Source organism: Hyla sarda, chromosome 5 (assembly GCF_029499605.1).
Source record: "Hyla sarda isolate aHylSar1 chromosome 5, aHylSar1.hap1, whole genome shotgun sequence".
In the NCBI taxonomy this organism is placed as follows: domain Eukaryota; kingdom Metazoa; phylum Chordata; class Amphibia; order Anura; family Hylidae; genus Hyla; species Hyla sarda.
The window spans coordinates 225,540,298-225,557,434 of NC_079193.1; the positions used below are offsets into that span (position 1 = coordinate 225,540,298).

At 44.1% G+C, this 17,137-nt stretch overlaps 1 protein-coding gene across 1 annotated transcript in view; it reads right to left on the minus strand.

The window, feature by feature from the left end:
- DTNBP1 (dystrobrevin binding protein 1) overlaps positions 1-17,137 on the minus strand; it is a 122,206-nt gene that overhangs the window by 93,704 nt on the left and 11,365 nt on the right. Inside the window, exons 4-5 of the mRNA XM_056521217.1 lie at positions 14,455-14,515; positions 4,765-4,897 (exon numbers count right to left, since the gene is read on the minus strand). Coding sequence (XP_056377192.1) covers positions 4,765-4,897; positions 14,455-14,515 — 194 coding nt within the window. The remainder of the gene's footprint in view (positions 1-4,764; positions 4,898-14,454; positions 14,516-17,137) is intronic.

Here is a 17,137-nt window from a genome sequence, read left to right on the forward strand (position 1 = left end):
TGGGCAGGGGTATAATACCACCTATAGAGCAGTTTCCGTGAGGCTTCAAAATGATAAGCACATCTAGATACTTTTTTATGTATATCAAATACAAATCTCCCTTGCTCAGCAGTAAATTTTTGACCCAAATCATCCTCCCATCTCTGTTGAAATATAAAGCGTTGGGGTCTAATAATATGTATAAGTTCTGTGTAGGCTACTGAAATTCCCCTAGTAAATACCTTATTATTTGAGAAAAAAAACTTTCATATCTGGTCCTGTTTACTACCTGGGGCCAGGCTAATGAACTAAGAAAGTGACGAATTCTTAAATTGAGAATGGCCAATTTCTGTGTCAGGACCATACCAGGGATCAACTTTCGCAATATAGTGTTAGACACCGCCTCCCAAAAAACATGTGATGACCTGCATGACCATAGTCCGCGCAGTAAGTCAGTCCTATAGTCCTCACAGTTTGGGCAATTTTCTATCCTGTCAGGTCTGTCGAGCGTCAGTGGCAGCGAGAATCCGTAAGTGCAAGATTTTTAATTGGGTCTCCCTCCATCCCTCGTTAGTCACCGCCTTGCGAAGCTTCATCCACCCCTCTAGGATGGGAACGGTTAAATCAGTTTCAGATAATTTGCTCTTTTAATAGGTAAATAGGGAGGATAAAACAGAATCACTGTCTCGGCGCTTAAGGTAGCGGTAAAGATAGGAGAGAGTGTGGTAAGGAGAAGAGGAGCTGATGAAGCTGTCAAAGGAGGTCTGTGATTGTTCCCGGGACAAGATTGTCAGTCTGGGGCGCAAAAACGACATCAGTTGGCAGTAAGGTAAGTAATGTCCCCCGCCCAATTCAAACTTATCGGATAGTTAAGAGAACGTCAGGTATCTAGGTTCAACGTCGTGGAATAGATCAGCCACCGTCAGGTTGGGAGAGATCCCTGGGACAGCCACGTCCCCAGATCAAAAGTAGACCCGGAGGTATGGGAATATAATTGTTTGTAGTAAGACTGCAAGATTTGGTTGATGGCCTTAGGATCCCGTTTGGGCGTCCCCGTCCCATCCCTGAGACTAGTAATGTTAGTAGTAGGTTGAGCCCCTTTCGTGTACCTGGCCAAGAGTCTCCCCGGCTTGTTCCCAAACCGGAACAGTGAGGCCTCAAAATGTGAACGTTTTAAGTTTTCTCTCTTTTCCAGCCAGAGATCGTACCCCACCTTAGCCGTTATCCATGACTGCTTTGTGTTCTGTGAAGGATTCGATAAAAAGGCGGTGTACGATGTCCGGAGGGTGCTGCCCAGGTTCGACAACTGACTGGCAATTTTCTTTTTAAGAGAGGATGAGTAGCTAAGGATCCTCCCTCGGAGGACCGCCTTTGCCGCATCCCAAAATAATTGGAGGTCCCCTACATGAGCTGCATTTAGGGCATGGTATTCCGTCCACCATCCTTTCAGGAGGGATTGAAATTGTTAATCCCTCGCCAGGCTAGTGGGGAATCGCCATAAGTAAATCGGTCCCTCTAGTCACCGTGTCAGCTATATGGATAGTCAAAGGGGCGTGGTCAGATATGACCATGTCCTCAATCATCACACGTTCCACCCTATGTAACAAAGGTGTCGAGGCAAAACAATAGTCGATCCTCGACCAAGAATCGTGAGGGTGTGAATAATGGGTGTATTCTCTACCGTCAGGATTCAGAGATCGCCAGGTATCCGTCAGGCCCAAGTCAGTCGCCCACCTACCCAGGACGTCATCACGTCTCCTCGGATCCGGCTGCGTCTGCCTGTTACTACGCCTGTCCTTGTTGCGATGGAGAACAGTGTTAATGTCGCCCATCACCATCTGGCAAGGAACTGAATAATTCGCCACATAACTAGCCAAGTCAGAAAAGAAAAGAGCATTAGAGTCGTTAGGACCATAGACATTGGTTATCACATATTCTTCTGTTGCCACCCTTAGCTTTACTGTACAGCGTCACCCCCACCTCATCATTCTTCACAGGAGAATGTTTTGTGAAAGAGAAAAAAGCACCCCCGCTTTCCTATCTACAGCCTGAGACCCCTCTATCCGGCTCACCCACCATTTGCGCATTCTGAAAAAATCCTCCCTGTCCAGGTGTGTCTCTTGCAAGAGGACTAAATCCGGGGAGAATTTTTTGAGGTGGCGCAAAACCCGGCTACGCTTCTGGGGAGACCTCAACCCCTTTATATTCCATGAGATTATTTGCATAAATTTGAGTACCAGAAAATGGTGTTGTAGGAACCGAGTAGTGGCAGAACCTCGAGTTTGGAGTGCAAAGAACGAAGCTAAGGGCAGCTTACCCCCCCCCCCCCCACCCCTTCCCATGTAAGACACAAAGACCACCCAAAAGAACATAAAACAAAAAAACGGACTGGCCGTGCATGATCTGGCAAAGATCACCATCGCCCCTAGTCCTAGGGACTTCCAAAATTCCCATACTGTAAGGAAGTGAGGAACCTCATGCTTGGGCCTCTCTCCCTAGAGGCTGCCCCATGGGCTGACTCAATAACAGTACCCCGGAGAAGCTGTGGAACTCTAGCCAGTACTGGACCCCCAAACCCACTTGTAGCGCTCCAACCGCAATCCAACAGGAACGAGGCCATATGACTATCATACTACGTCCCCTATAAGCAAAAGACTATGGCGTAGTAGAGAACCCTCTAAACAATGTACACCTGTAGGATCATAGATATGGTCATCCCAACTCGAACAAGCCTAATCCCCTGCATTACTTAAGTTCCCATCCAGAACAATTATTAAGGACCCCCCGCTGTAATATAAAGCTGTTAGCCACCATCAGATATTCTGTGAATATGAACAGTAAGGAAGTATACCAAGACAGCCCCGTAAACAACTTAGATGTACCCCCAATGACGGTAATTTAAATTTTTTTATTTTATTATTTTCAATATATAAACATTGATCCTCGTGCCCCTAATGTTGCCCCCCCTCCTCCTCCCCCCACTAAGCACGCAGAACATCGGTGTCTCCTAACCCTCCCCCCCCACCCCTGCGACACGACTTGTGTGGAGAACATGAACCAGTAAACAGTATATAATAGTAGCGCCCCAGGTTCGATCAGGTAGGATGCAATCCTGTATCCATATAGTCACATATCCAGAGAGGTCAACGAAGGGTCTCACCTGGGAACATGCGCCCATCCCAGTAACAAGTGCAGGCAGGATTTTCAACGGAGATGCTGATCTCTCGGCGGGAGACTCCAATCATCTATGGCAGCGTGATTCGTTCCGAACGGGGATGAGGTCGGATTAAGGGCACTCCGGTCACCAACAGACGCGTCCCGGGACTGGCGCAGTGGAGAGCCTGGAGGAGCGCCCCTCCCTCGGGTTGGGGAACCGCCCAATATGTCAGTCAGGCCGGCAGAGGCAGCATCAGGTGTCAGGTAAGTCGCCATTTGGCCGTCAGGAAAAAATACACGCAGTTGCGCCGGGTATAACATGGCGAAGCGAACATTTTTCTTGTATAGGGCCGTACAAATTGGGGACAGTATCTTGCGGCGTCTAGTGACTCCGGCCGAGAAATCACCAAAGATGAGCAGTTTAGCCCCACCAATCACCAGGTCCTCTCGTCTCCTCCTGAAAGCCCGTAAAACAGCTGTTTTGTCCTGAAAGTCCAGGAACCTGGCTATCACTTGGCGTGGTCGGGACCTTGTAGCAAGACTCGGGGTCACCCCCTTCTCTGGCTCCCCCCTCATGTCAGGGCCCATTCTATGTGCCCGTTCTACCTTGCAAGGCCGTGGTAGGACCAGGTGTTTAGGCAATAGGTACTCACAGAGATGTAAAAGTTTGGATGTCGGTACAGATTCAGGAACCCCCACCTTCCCATCTGTTAGCGTCCCGCTATCTTCCGCCTCCTGTCTTCCGCGGCAGTTAAACGTGCGCCATGTTGCGATAGCGACTTTTGCAGCTCCTGCAGTGCAGATTGCAGCGTCGCCACCAGGGTTTCCTTTACACGGGGCATAATGCAGTCCACCATCGCATCGGCAAGTGCAGTATAGTGAGTATTCTGGTGGATTGGAGGGTCTTACTCCGCCATCAGGCTGGAGAGAGATGGATCCGGGGAAGCCGCGCGGCTGGAGAGGAGGCCACGCTAGGAGGCCTGTTGCGACTGCAGGATTTCCTGGTTTTCGCGGCTTTATCGTCCCGGAGCCCCATGTATAGCACAAAATGGTCCATATAAGATAGGTCAGTCTTTGGGGAGGTTCGGGCAGGCCAGACTGGGTTCTACGTCCTCACAGCATGGCGCCGGAACCCGATGACGGCTTTTAATCATTTTAGTGACGGATGTCGGAGCGACGTCAGTCATTACCGGCAGACGTCTGCTGCTGATAGCAGCAGGCATCTGCCTGTTATGATGCAGGCCCAACTTGCGGGCTCATGCCATATTCCCCTTCCCGTCCCATGATGTACATGTATGTCATGGGTCAGGAAGGGGTTAACCAAAGGTCGGGAAGGGGTGTTTGAGAGGCCCACATATACTTTAATTTAGAGGCCCATCCAGATCCCTACCTCTTGGGTCCGTGCCTCCCAGGCCGGAGTGACATTAACTCTCGCCTCCCGGCATCAGGAAGGACAACAGGGCTGTGCAGGGGAAGACTGTGCAGCTCCTCTAAGTGCCTCTTTAATCCCCCAAGGTCCGATGCATAACACGCATAATTGGCGTATAACACGCAGCGCGTGTTATAAGTCGATAAATGTGGTAATACAATCAAGCCTGGAAAAAATTTTATATTTAAAACGTAACCTACCAAGTTTAGCTGTCACTGACTCAAGATCTGCAAGGAGTGCAGGTATGTTTTCCAGCTGCTCCTGAAGATCTACCAAGCCACTTCTTTTTTTCTCCCAGTGAGCAGAAAGCATCACCACTTCACTGTCAATCAGCTGCAAACATGAGAAAATATCAGAAACCAAATACAAAATGTTGCAAAGAATAAATCAAAAGGTTCGATATTTCATTGGACAGAAAAACTGAAAAATGCTAAAAGTTGATTTTTCATGTTATACAGTATATGGTGATATATCAAGATCCATCTGTACACATACATTTAGCTTGAAAACCATGCAGTAATCTTTTAGTGTAAATGGCGACATCTAGTGGCAGAAGTAAGGCATTAACTTTTTTAGAAGTGACTATAAAATGCACACAAAACAAAATTCACAGGGCACAACTTAACTTCTGTACCACCTGCGCCACTAGAAACCACTTTGCCAATGGCGACATACATTTTCCACTAATAATGGTTTATTTAGAATCAAAGGTGGGGAACCTTTTTACAGCCATGGGTCACTTGAATATTGATAAGACCATACAGAATTATCAACATAAAAATTGGCCTAATAAGCCAAAAGGAAGAAGCTAAAGAACTGCTATAATACCTCAACATATAATATTAAAATTTACATTTTAGAATATTACATATATTATACATAATATTAGTAATACGTATAATGCATGCAATATTCTAAAATTTTACTTTGCCAGGGATGTGGAAATCCTATAGCCCGACGCCCGGGACAAGTAGTTTTGGGCACCGGGCAGGTGAATTGTTTATAGATTTAGCCCTGTATCGGGCTAGCAGGGACAGACAGACTTCCCCCTTATTTTTCTTTAATGTCAGTGTGAGGCGCAGGAGCCGATGGAAGTCTCCACCTCACACTGGCCTCAGAGTGTATGGAGGGGGCGGCGGCCTCCAGCTAACTGCAGAGCCCCCTTATCTCCCCTCCCGGAGGATGGACGGAGCTCAGAAGACACAGCAGGGTGAGAGAGAGGGTGTTGACAGCTCCGTGCACAGCTCCATCCCCCGCACTCAGCTCTATCCCCCGCACTCAGCTCTATCCCTCCCCCTCCCCTGCTCTGTCTAGACAGGACCTAATTCACCACGGGGAGGTTGCTTGTTTGCACGGGGAAAACACAGAGCAGGGGGGGAGGGGGAGGACGGAAATCTCACCTCACACCGGCCGGGACTACAGCTCTGATGTCCACTCATGGCGGCTCAGGTGAGGAGACCAAGAATGCAGGCGGCGGCAGGAAGGGTGGTTGTATATGTATGGTGTGAGTGTATGTGTGATGTGTGTGTAATGTATGATGGGGGGGGGGGGCAGCGGCAGGTGTATGTATGATGTGTGCATATGTATGGTGTATATCAGTGTTTCCCAACCAGGGTGCCTCCAGCTGTTGCAAAACTACAACTCCCAGCATGCCCTGGGCATGCTGGGAGTTGTAGTTTTGCAACAGCTGGAGGCACCCTGGTTGGGAAACACTGGTGGATATGTATGGTGTGAGTGTATGTGTGTATGATGTCTATGTGTCATGTGTATGTAATGTATGATGTGTGTATAATGTCTAAGTGTGATGTGTATGTATGTGATGTATGATGTGGGGTGGGCAGCGGCAGGTGTATGTATGATGTGTGCATATGTATGGTGTATATGTATGGTGTGAGTGTATGTGTGTATGATGTCTATGTGTGATGTGTGTATGATGTCTGTCTATGTGATGTGTATGTAATGTGTGATGTGTGTGTATGTGATGTATGATGTGGGGTGGGCAGCGGCAGGTGTATGTATGATGTGTGTGCATATGTATGGTGTATATGTATGGTGTGAGTGTGTGTGTATGTAATGTATGATGTGGGGGGGGGGGGCAGTGGCGGGTGTGTGTGTGTATGTATATGGGGGCAGTGGCTGGTGCATGTATATGTGTATGCATAAATGTTTTGTATAGGAGCAGACGGGCATTAGGGCAGTTGTGCCATCTAATTTTATTTATTTTTAGTGGCACCCGCACTAAATTGCACCCCCAGAATCCCGCCCCCTTCATACTCACCCGCCAACCAAGAGCCCCACGGATGCACACAAACACGCCCGAACCAAAACTACAACTCCCAGCATGGTGGACCATAACCTAAACTGTAGAACTATAAAGTGCAACATGCTGGGAGTTGTAGTTTTGGTTCGGGTCAGCTGCAGAGCTATAGGCTGCATCAGGGCATGCTGGGTGTTGTAGTTACTAACTGTAATTCCCAGTATTCCTTGACACAGACTATGGCTCTGCAGCTGACACAAACCAAAACTACAACTCCCAGCATGTTACACAATAACCTTAACTGTACTATACAGTGCAACATGCTGCAACACCCACACAACCATAGGCTGTATCAGGGCATGCTGGGAGTTGTAGTTATCTAGTAACTAAATGCAACTTCCAGCATTTTCTGACACAAAATGCAAGCACATAAACTGGAGAAGCAGAACACCCCCCCCCCCCCCAGTAACATAAGTCCCTATTGAGACTGAAAAAAAGGAATTCAAATATTTTAAAAAGTGCGTATATATGTGAATAAGCCCCTTTCCTAATAAAGGTTTCCAATTTTCTTTAAATAAAAATAATGTACAAAAATAAACATAAGTGGTATCGCTGCATGTGGAAATGTCCAGGCAATTAAAATATGATGTTAATTAAACCGTAGGGTGAACGGTGTAAATGTAAAAAAATTGTCCAGAATTGCTCATTTTTGGTCACTTCATATGAGAAATTTTTTATAAGGTGATCAAAAAGTTACATCTGGACTTTTTTGGGCTTCCCTCGGGTGTAAAAGGAGCTAGCTACAGCTCTCCCGCCGCTAATAGCCTGGCATGCTGCGATCGCCTATTAAACCATTAGATCAGCGCTGTCAGCTGTGTCTAAAGGATCTTATATCCATCCCTGGTGGTCTAGTGGGGGGGGGATCGTACTATTTTGGTGGAAATTATTTTATTTGGCAGGACAAGTGGATTTTCTTGAGGGACAAGTAGATTGTGTTCCGCTTTAGTCCCTTGGACAAGTAGTTTTTTTTTAAATTTCCACACCCCTGCTTTGCACCAAAGGTATGAGTAATGTCTTATAATATTATGTGATATTATAATACACTATATTAAATGACATCACACACTTTACAAATAAATATAGTTTTTGATCCCCAGGCTGATATAGGGGACATAGGTCAGGTTGCAGACATCAGTAGGAAGCTACTATGAGATTGTAGCCAGAGCTTTGCCTGAGCTGAGGGAAGAGAGCAGGTGGGAAGTTTCTTATGGTGGTGCTATAGGGAGCACGAGCACACACTTATGGTGGTGCTATAGGGAGCACGAGCACACACTTATGGTGGTGCTATAGGGAGGGAACACACACACACACGAAAGTGAACCAAGACCAGCAGCATCTAGCTGCAGTAAGGTTCACTATAGATGGTGCAGGTTGCTGCTTATGAGACCCTGTGCTGAACAATATGTGTTATAACAGATGCAGGGCCTCCTTGGGTAGGGGGCCCTGGGAAATTACCACGTTTGCAAATACCCGACCCACAAAAATGGCCCTGATGGTCTTGCACTACCTAGCGAGATCTCACTATCACAATAGGTCTACTGACAGGACCAGACCGAAGGCCCAAGTCAAATGATTTTGCTGACCAGACATTCCACACACCTTATCATGAATAGTGTTCCCATAAATATATTCTTGAATGCAAATACAGAGTAGCTGCATCTAGGTGATCATTTTTCCAACTTTTCCCACTTCAGACATTTTGGCACATTGAGATGATAGCCATTTCCATAACTCCCATAGACTAATAGCGAGAGTCACACAAGTTCAGCTACATCCATAGGCGTGCGCACAGGGTGTGCCGGGTGTGCCCAGGCACACCCTAATCACCGCGGCCGTGGAGCAAAAGGGGAAGCTGCCCCGGGCCCTGTAATTCCTGGGGGCCCAAAAGCAGCTCTCCCCTTTTGCCCCATAAAGCTGATAAAGGCTGGCGGGCCAGGCTTAAGGGGCCCGGCCAAAATGTTAGTAGGAGGGGAAGGTGGGGGGGGGGGGGGGGGAAGTGTTTGCGCCGCACACTACCTTTTTATGTTCGCCGCCGCCGTCACTCATTCCCAGGCAGCCAGTACCGCAATGGCTGTCTGGGAGATGGTCACGTGACGTGACGTGCGACGTCACGGGCGGCATCATAGAGAGGAGCGGAGCAGAGAGAGTCTCCCGCTCCTCTCAGTCCCCACACGGCCGCTTCCAGGATCAAGGCAGCAGCAGGGGACCCACCGCCGGATATGTGAGTATGTATAATGTGTGTGTGTGTGTGGGGGGGGGGGGGCTATTTATTATATAGTGTGTGTGTGTGTGTGTGGGGGGATCTATTATATAATGTGGGGGGGGGGGTTATTTTATAGTGTGGGGGGGGGGTTTATTATATAGTGTGGGGGGTGGAGGGGGTTTATTATATAGTGTGGGGGGGATTTATTATATAATGCGAGGGGGGGATTTATTATATAATGCGAGGGGGGATTTATTATATAATGCGAGGGGGGGATTATATAATGTGAGGGGGGGATTATATAATGTGAGGGGGATTATATAATGTGAGGGGGGATTTATTATATAATGTGAGGGGGGATTTATTATATAATGTGAGGGGGGATTCATTATATAATGTGAGGGGGGATTCATTATATAATGTGAGGGGGGATTCATTATATAATGTGAGGGGGGATTTATTATATAATGTGAGGGGGGAATTCATTATATAATGTGAGGGGGGAATTCATTATATAATGTGAGGGGGGATTTCATTATATAATGTGAGGGGGGATTTATTATATAATGTGAGGGGGGATTTATTATATAATGTGAGGGGGGATTTATTATATAATGTGAGGGGGGATTTATTATATAATGTGAGGGGGGATTTATTATATAATGTGAGGGGGGATTTATTATATAATGTGAGGGGGGATTTATTATATAATGTGGGGGGGGGATTTATTATATAATGTGGGGGGGGATTTATTATATAATGTGGGGGGGGATTTATTATATAATGTGAGGGGGGATTTATTATATAATGTGAGGGGGGATTATATAATATGGGGGGGATTTATTATATAATGTGAGGGGGGATTTATTATATAATATGGGGGGGATTTATTATATAATATGGGGGGGATTTATTATATAATATGGGGGGGATTTATTATATAATGTGAGGGGGGATTTATTATATAATGTGAGGGGGGATTTATTATATAATGTGAGGGGGGATTTATTATATAATGTGAGGGGGGATTCATTATATAATGTGAGGGGGGATTCATTATATAATGTGTGGGGGGATTAATTACATAGTGTGGGGGGTGGGGGGGATTTATTATATAGTGTGGGGGGGTTTATTATATAGTGTGGGGGGGTTTATTATATAGTGTGGGGGGGTTTATTATATAATGTGAGGGGGGATTTATTATATAATGTGAGGGGGGATTCATTATATAATGTGAGGGGGGATTCATTATATAATGTGAGGGGGGATTCATTATATAATGTGAGGGGGGATTCATTATATAATGTGAGGGGGATTTATTATATAATGTGAGGGGGGATTCATTATATAATGTGAGGGGGGATTCATTATATAATGTGAGGGGGGATTCATTATATAATGTGAGGGGGGATTTCATTATATAATGTGAGGGGGGATTTATTATATAATGTGAGGGGGGATTTATTATATAATGTGAGGGGGGATTTATTATATAATGTGAGGGGGGATTTATTATATAATGTGAGGGGGGATTTATTATATAATGTGAGGGGGGATTTATTATATAATGTGAGGGGGGATTTATTATATAATGTGGGGGGGGGATTTATTATATAATGTGGGGGGGGATTTATTATATAATGTGGGGGGGGATTTATTATATAATGTGAGGGGGGATTTATTATATAATGTGAGGGGGGATTATATAATATGGGGGGGATTTATTATATAATGTGAGGGGGGATTTATTATATAATATGGGGGGGATTTATTATATAATATGGGGGGGATTTATTATATAATATGGGGGGGATTTATTATATAATGTGAGGGGGGATTTATTATATAATGTGAGGGGGGATTTATTATATAATGTGAGGGGGGATTTATTATATAATGTGAGGGGGGATTCATTATATAATGTGAGGGGGGATTCATTATATAATGTGTGGGGGGATTAATTACATAGTGTGGGGGGTGGGGGGGATTTATTATATAGTGTGGGGGGGTTTATTATATAGTGTGGGGGGGTTTATTATATAGTGTGGGGGGGTTTATTATATAATGTGAGGGGGGATTTATTATATAATGTGAGGGGGGATTCATTATATAATGTGAGGGGGGATTCATTATATAATGTGAGGGGGGATTCATTATATAATGTGAGGGGGGATTCATTATATAATGTGAGGGGGATTTATTATATAATGTGAGGGGGGGATTCATTATATAATGTGAGGGGGGATTCATTATATAATGTGAGGGGGGATTCATTATATAATGTGAGGGGGGATTCATTATATAATGTGAGGGGGATTCATTATATAATGTGAGGGGGGATTTATTATATAATGTGAGGGGGGATTCATTATATAATGTGAGGGGGGATTTATTATATAATGTGAGGGGGGATTTATTATATAATGTGAGGGGGGATTCATTATATAATGTGAGGGGGGATTCATTATATAATGTGAGGGGGGATTTATTATATAATGTGAGGGGGGATTTATTATATAATGTGGGGGGGATTTATTATATAACGTGGGGGGGATTTATTATATAGTGTGGGGGGGGGGGGGGGCTATTATATAATGTGAGAAGGGAGGAAATTATGCATGTGAGGGGAGGATAATAATGATTATTATAATCCTCCCCTCACATATATGTAACATCTCCCCCTCACATGTATAATCTGATAATCCCCTCCTCACATTGATTATCCCCTCACATATAATCTGATTGTGATATTATATGTGAGGGGATTATCAATGTGAGGAGGGGGTTATCAGACTATACATGTGAGGGGGAGATGTTACATATATGTGAGGGGAGGATTATAATAATCATTATTATCCTCCCCTCACTTGCAAAATCTGATAATCCCCTCCCCCGTACGTATCCTGTACTGATCCTGAGTTATATCCTGTATTATTCTAAAGAGCTGTACTCACTATTCTGCTGGTGAGGTCACTATGTACATACATTACATTACTTATCCTATACTGATCCTGAGTTATATCCTGTATTATACCCCAGAGCTGTGCTCACTATTCTGCTGGTGGGGTCACTGTGTACATTACATTACTTATCCTGTACTGATCCTGAGTTATATCCTGTATTATACTCCAGAGCTGCACTCACTATTCTGCTGGTGCGGTCACTGTGTACATACATTACATTATTTATCCTGTACTGATCCTGAGTAACATCCTGTATTATACTCCAGAGCTGTACTCACTATTCTGCTGGTGAGGTCACTGTGTATATACATTACATTACTTATCCTGTACTGATCCTGATTATATCCTGTATTATACTCCAGAGCTGTACTCACTATTCTGCTGGTGAGGGCACTGTGTACATACATTACATTACTGATCCCGAGTGTGTGTGGGATGGGGGTGGGGGACCCAAAAAAAATTGCTTGCCCAGGGTCCAATCAAAATTAAAGACGGCCCTGTCCATTATACATACACTGTACAGCAATCATACATCCATTATACATACACTGTGTCTGTGACTGTACAACAATCATACATCCAATCCATTATTAATGGATTGGATGTATGATTGCTGTACAGTCACAGTGTATGTATAATGGAGGTATGCTTGCTGTACAGTGTATGTATAATGGCGGTATGATTGCTGTACAGTCACAGTGTATGTATAATGGCGGTATGATTGCTGTACAGTGTATGTATAATGGAGGTATGCTTACTGTACAGTGTATGTATAATGGAGGTATGCTTGCTGTACAGTGTATGTATAATGGAGGTATGCTTGCTGTACAGTGTATGTATAATGGAGGTATGCTTGCTGTACAGTGTATGTATAATGGAGGTATGCTTGCTGTACAGTGTATGTATAATGGAGGTATGCTTGCTGTACAGTGTATGTATAATGGAGGTATGCTTGCTGTACAGTGTATGTATAATGGAGGTATGCTTGCTGTACAGTGTATGTATAATGGAGGTATGATTGCTGTACAGTGTATGTATAATGGATGTATGATTGCTGTACAGTGTATGTATAATGGATGTATGATTACTGTACAGTCACAGTGTATGTATAATGGAGGTATGATTGCTGTACAGTGTATGTATAATGGAGGTATGATTGCTGCACAGTGTATGTATAATGGAGGTATGATTGCTGCACAGTATGTATAATGGAGGTATGATTGCTGTACAGTGTATGTATAATGGTGGTATGATTGCTGTACAGTGTATGTATAATGGAGGTATGCCTGCTGTACAGTGTATGTATAATGGAGGTATGCCTGCTGTACAGTGTATGTATAATGGAGGTATGCCTGCTGTACAGTGTATGTATAATGGATGTATGATTGCTGTACAGTGTATGTATACTGAATGTATGATTGCTGTACAGTGTATGTATAATGGAGGTATGATTGCTGTACAGTGTATGTATAATGGAGCCTCCAATCTAAAAAAAAGCCTCCAATCCCCAAAAAAGTTTTAATAAAGTTTTTCATTTTGTTTGTATTGATATTTATATGAGTGTAGGTCTGTTTATGTATGTGTGCATGCAAGCAAGAGTGTGTGTGTATATATATACACACACACACACACACACGCACACACACACGCGTGTGCGGCGTGAGTTTGTGCTTTAGGGTGCACACCCTAATGCAATAGACTGCGCACGCCTATGGCTACATCGCAATCTGATCCGAGTAGGGTTAAAAATTGATGTGACTCTGCACAAACTAAAAGTAGACAATCACCCAATATCTCCTGTACACACACTGCAGTACAAATGTACAATTTAAACAAAATACTTAAAGGGGTAGTCCAGTGGTGAAAAACTTATCCCCTATCCTAAGGATAGGGGATAAGTTTGAGATCGCGGGGGGGTCCGACCGCTGGGGCCCCCTGCGATCTCTCTGTACGGGGCCCTGGCTCTCCGCCGAGATAGCGGGTGTCGACCCCCGCACGAGGCGGCGGCCGACACGCCCCCTCAATACATCTCTATGGCAGAGCCGGAGATTGCCGAAGGCAGCGCTTCGGCTCTGCCATAGAGTTGTATTGAAGGGGCGTGTCGGCCGCCGCCTCGTGCGGAGGTCGACACGCCCCCTTCCCGCCGGCTGTCGGGGCTCCATACAGGAGATCTCGGGGGGGCCCCAACGGTCGGACCCCCCGCGATCTGCAACTTATCCCCTATCCTTAGGATAGGGGATAAGTTGCTCACCACTGAATCACCACTGGACTACTCCTTTAACTGTAAAACAAAAACAAACAAAAAACTAAGCTGCTGCTTTGTTGCAGGCTCTGCTATTACATACAAAGTGGTGGAGACCCCTCACCACAAGGGAAGGTTCAGGTTAAACACACTGCCAATATTTACCTCTCCAGCTTTTGCACATTCTTTTGCCCCTTTATGTAGTGCAGCCCAGGAATCTTCATACCTTTTAAAGAAAACCAAAGGGTTATTACTGAAATACATGCATGGTTCTGACTTCAAAGTAGTGTCCAATAAGTTCAGCCTACAGAGGGGAGAAGGCAAGAACAAAGGGCAGGGGTATGGGTACCTTTAAGCACTAGAATTCTATACTTTTACAGAAGCGTTAATGTTATTTTGTTTGGAGAATTTGTCGCCCTTATCTGTTATAGCAGTGACAAGCTCCTGAGGTAGACTATTTGACACACTCTTATGGGAAAGAAATAAAGGTGTCACTCTGGAGACTGAACTTCCGTTTTTTCCAGGTAGAACTTGACAACTTGTATTTCTTTCATTACACTCCTAGTGGCTCAGAAGATTGCATACAACACGTGGTTAGTACTTGGAACCTTTGCCTTTTAATTGTTTAACTGGGGTCAGATGTTATGGGGCCTACCACAACCTTCTTACAATAAGTTTCTGGAATTTTGGTCCATTCCTCCTGACAGAATCTTACAAACTTAGATTTGATGGCTTTCCTGCTCGAACACGCGTTCTTCATTCAGAGATTGAGATTAGGGCTCTGTGATGGCCACTCTATTATTTCATTTTATTGTCTTTAAAGGGGTATTCCAGGAAAACACTTTTTTATATATATCAATTGGCTCCAGAAAGTTAAACAGATTTGTAAATTACTTCTATTAAAAAATCTTAATCCTTTCAGTGCTTATGAGCTTCTGAAGTTAAGGTTGTTCTTTTCTGTCTAAGTAATCTCTGATGACACGTGTCTCGGGAACCGCCCAGTTTAGAAGCAAATTCCCATAGCAAACCTCTTCTAAACTGGGCGGTTCCCGAGACAAGTGTCATCAGAGAGCACTTAGACAGAAAAGAACAACCTTAACTTCAGAAGCTCATAAGTACTGAAAGGATTAAGATTTTTTAATAGAAGTAATTTACAAATCTGTTTAACTTACTGGAGCCAGTTGATATATAAAAAAAAGTTTTTTCCTGGATAACCCCTTTAAGCCATTTTGTAAAATTTTTAGATGATCGCTTTGAATTATTGTACACTTAGAACAGGACTCTTTAACTGGTGGACTGTGGTATGCAGCTGCCAGTTTCAGGGCTGCTAAAACAGGGAGCACAGCCCAACAAAAGAGTTACATGCCTTGCAGCATTGTGCCCCTTCCTCTAGTCTGCCTGCACACTTGTCCCAGCCCAAGCTCTGTATTAACAGTCTGCTATGGACATCACTGGAGATTCCTCCAAAAAAGGATGGGATTTTCTGATGGGAGCCAAGTAAACCTTTACTCCCATGTAAAGGCCCTTTTGGCACATGTCAGAAAATCCCATCTTTTTTTGGAGGAATTGTTTGTGATATTTTGGCGCTATTTGATTGGGAAGGCTGCAAAGATGCCACATCATATTTATACACACTGATATCAAAGTTGTGCTTGGGTTGCACAAGCACCAAGGGTGGGTGAAAATTCACTTTTAGCGTTTTACCCATCCTCATGGTAATGCGCTATGGAGCGCTTTTTGTTTCTATTATGGACATCGCTGGGGCTGGGAACGAGGCGCAGAGTGCAGGTATTGCTTCACCAGCATCAAAAGAGCACTAACCAATAATGCTGGACAATGCCCTATCATTCAATGGTGGCATATCCTAGCCATATGCCATCACTTTATGTTATGCGAAAACCAAAAGGGGTAATCTCGTGGAAAACTTTTTTTTTTTTTTAAATCAACTGGTGCCAAAAAGTTGATCAGATTTGTAAATTACTTCGATTAAAAAATCTTCCAGTACTTATCAGCTGCTGTATACTCCAGAGGAAGTTATTTTCTTTTTGAATTTCTTTTCAGTCTGACCACAGTGCTCTCTGCTGACACCTCTGTCCATGTCCGGAACTGTCCAGAGCAGGAGAGGTTTGCTATGGGGATTTGCTCCTACTCTGGACAGTTCCTAATACAGACAGAGGTGTCAGCAGAGAGCAATGTGGTCAGAAAGAACTATACAACTTCCTCTGTATTATACAGCAGCTGATAAATACTGGAAGGGTTAAGATTTTTAAATAGAAGTAATTTACAAATGTGTTTACTTTTTTGGCCCCAGTAGATTTAAAAAAAAATTGTTTTTCACTGGAGTACCCCTTTAAATTATTTCTTGGGTACATGACACTGGCTTTACCTAAAAAAAAAAAAAAAAAAAAACACTGTATGGCATAAAATAAAGAAGCTGTAAATTGATAAATATATGTGTCATTACTAGATTAAATAATTAAAAAATATATAGTCCTTTTATGAGGGTTGCTTAATTTGCCTTTTGATTTATTTTTCTTGTTAAAAGATACAATAAAAGATTTACAGAGACAAATACAAAGCAGACAATCCAGTACAGAGGTCAACATTTGAGACCCTCTCAGTGGTTTTCTTGAGTGCGGTATTTGGAGCTCTACCTGCAATCACATCACGTTTTCTCCCATACAGGAGCGCATACGGCAGGAGGGAGCTAAAACCTGGCGCTCCTGTATGCACTCCCGTATGTAATTAATTTCAATGAGCCGGCCGGAGTGAAACATTCAGTCGGCTCATTTTTGCGCCGTATGTGCTTTTCCCCCGGACCTAAAACTGTGGTCAACCACGGTTTGAG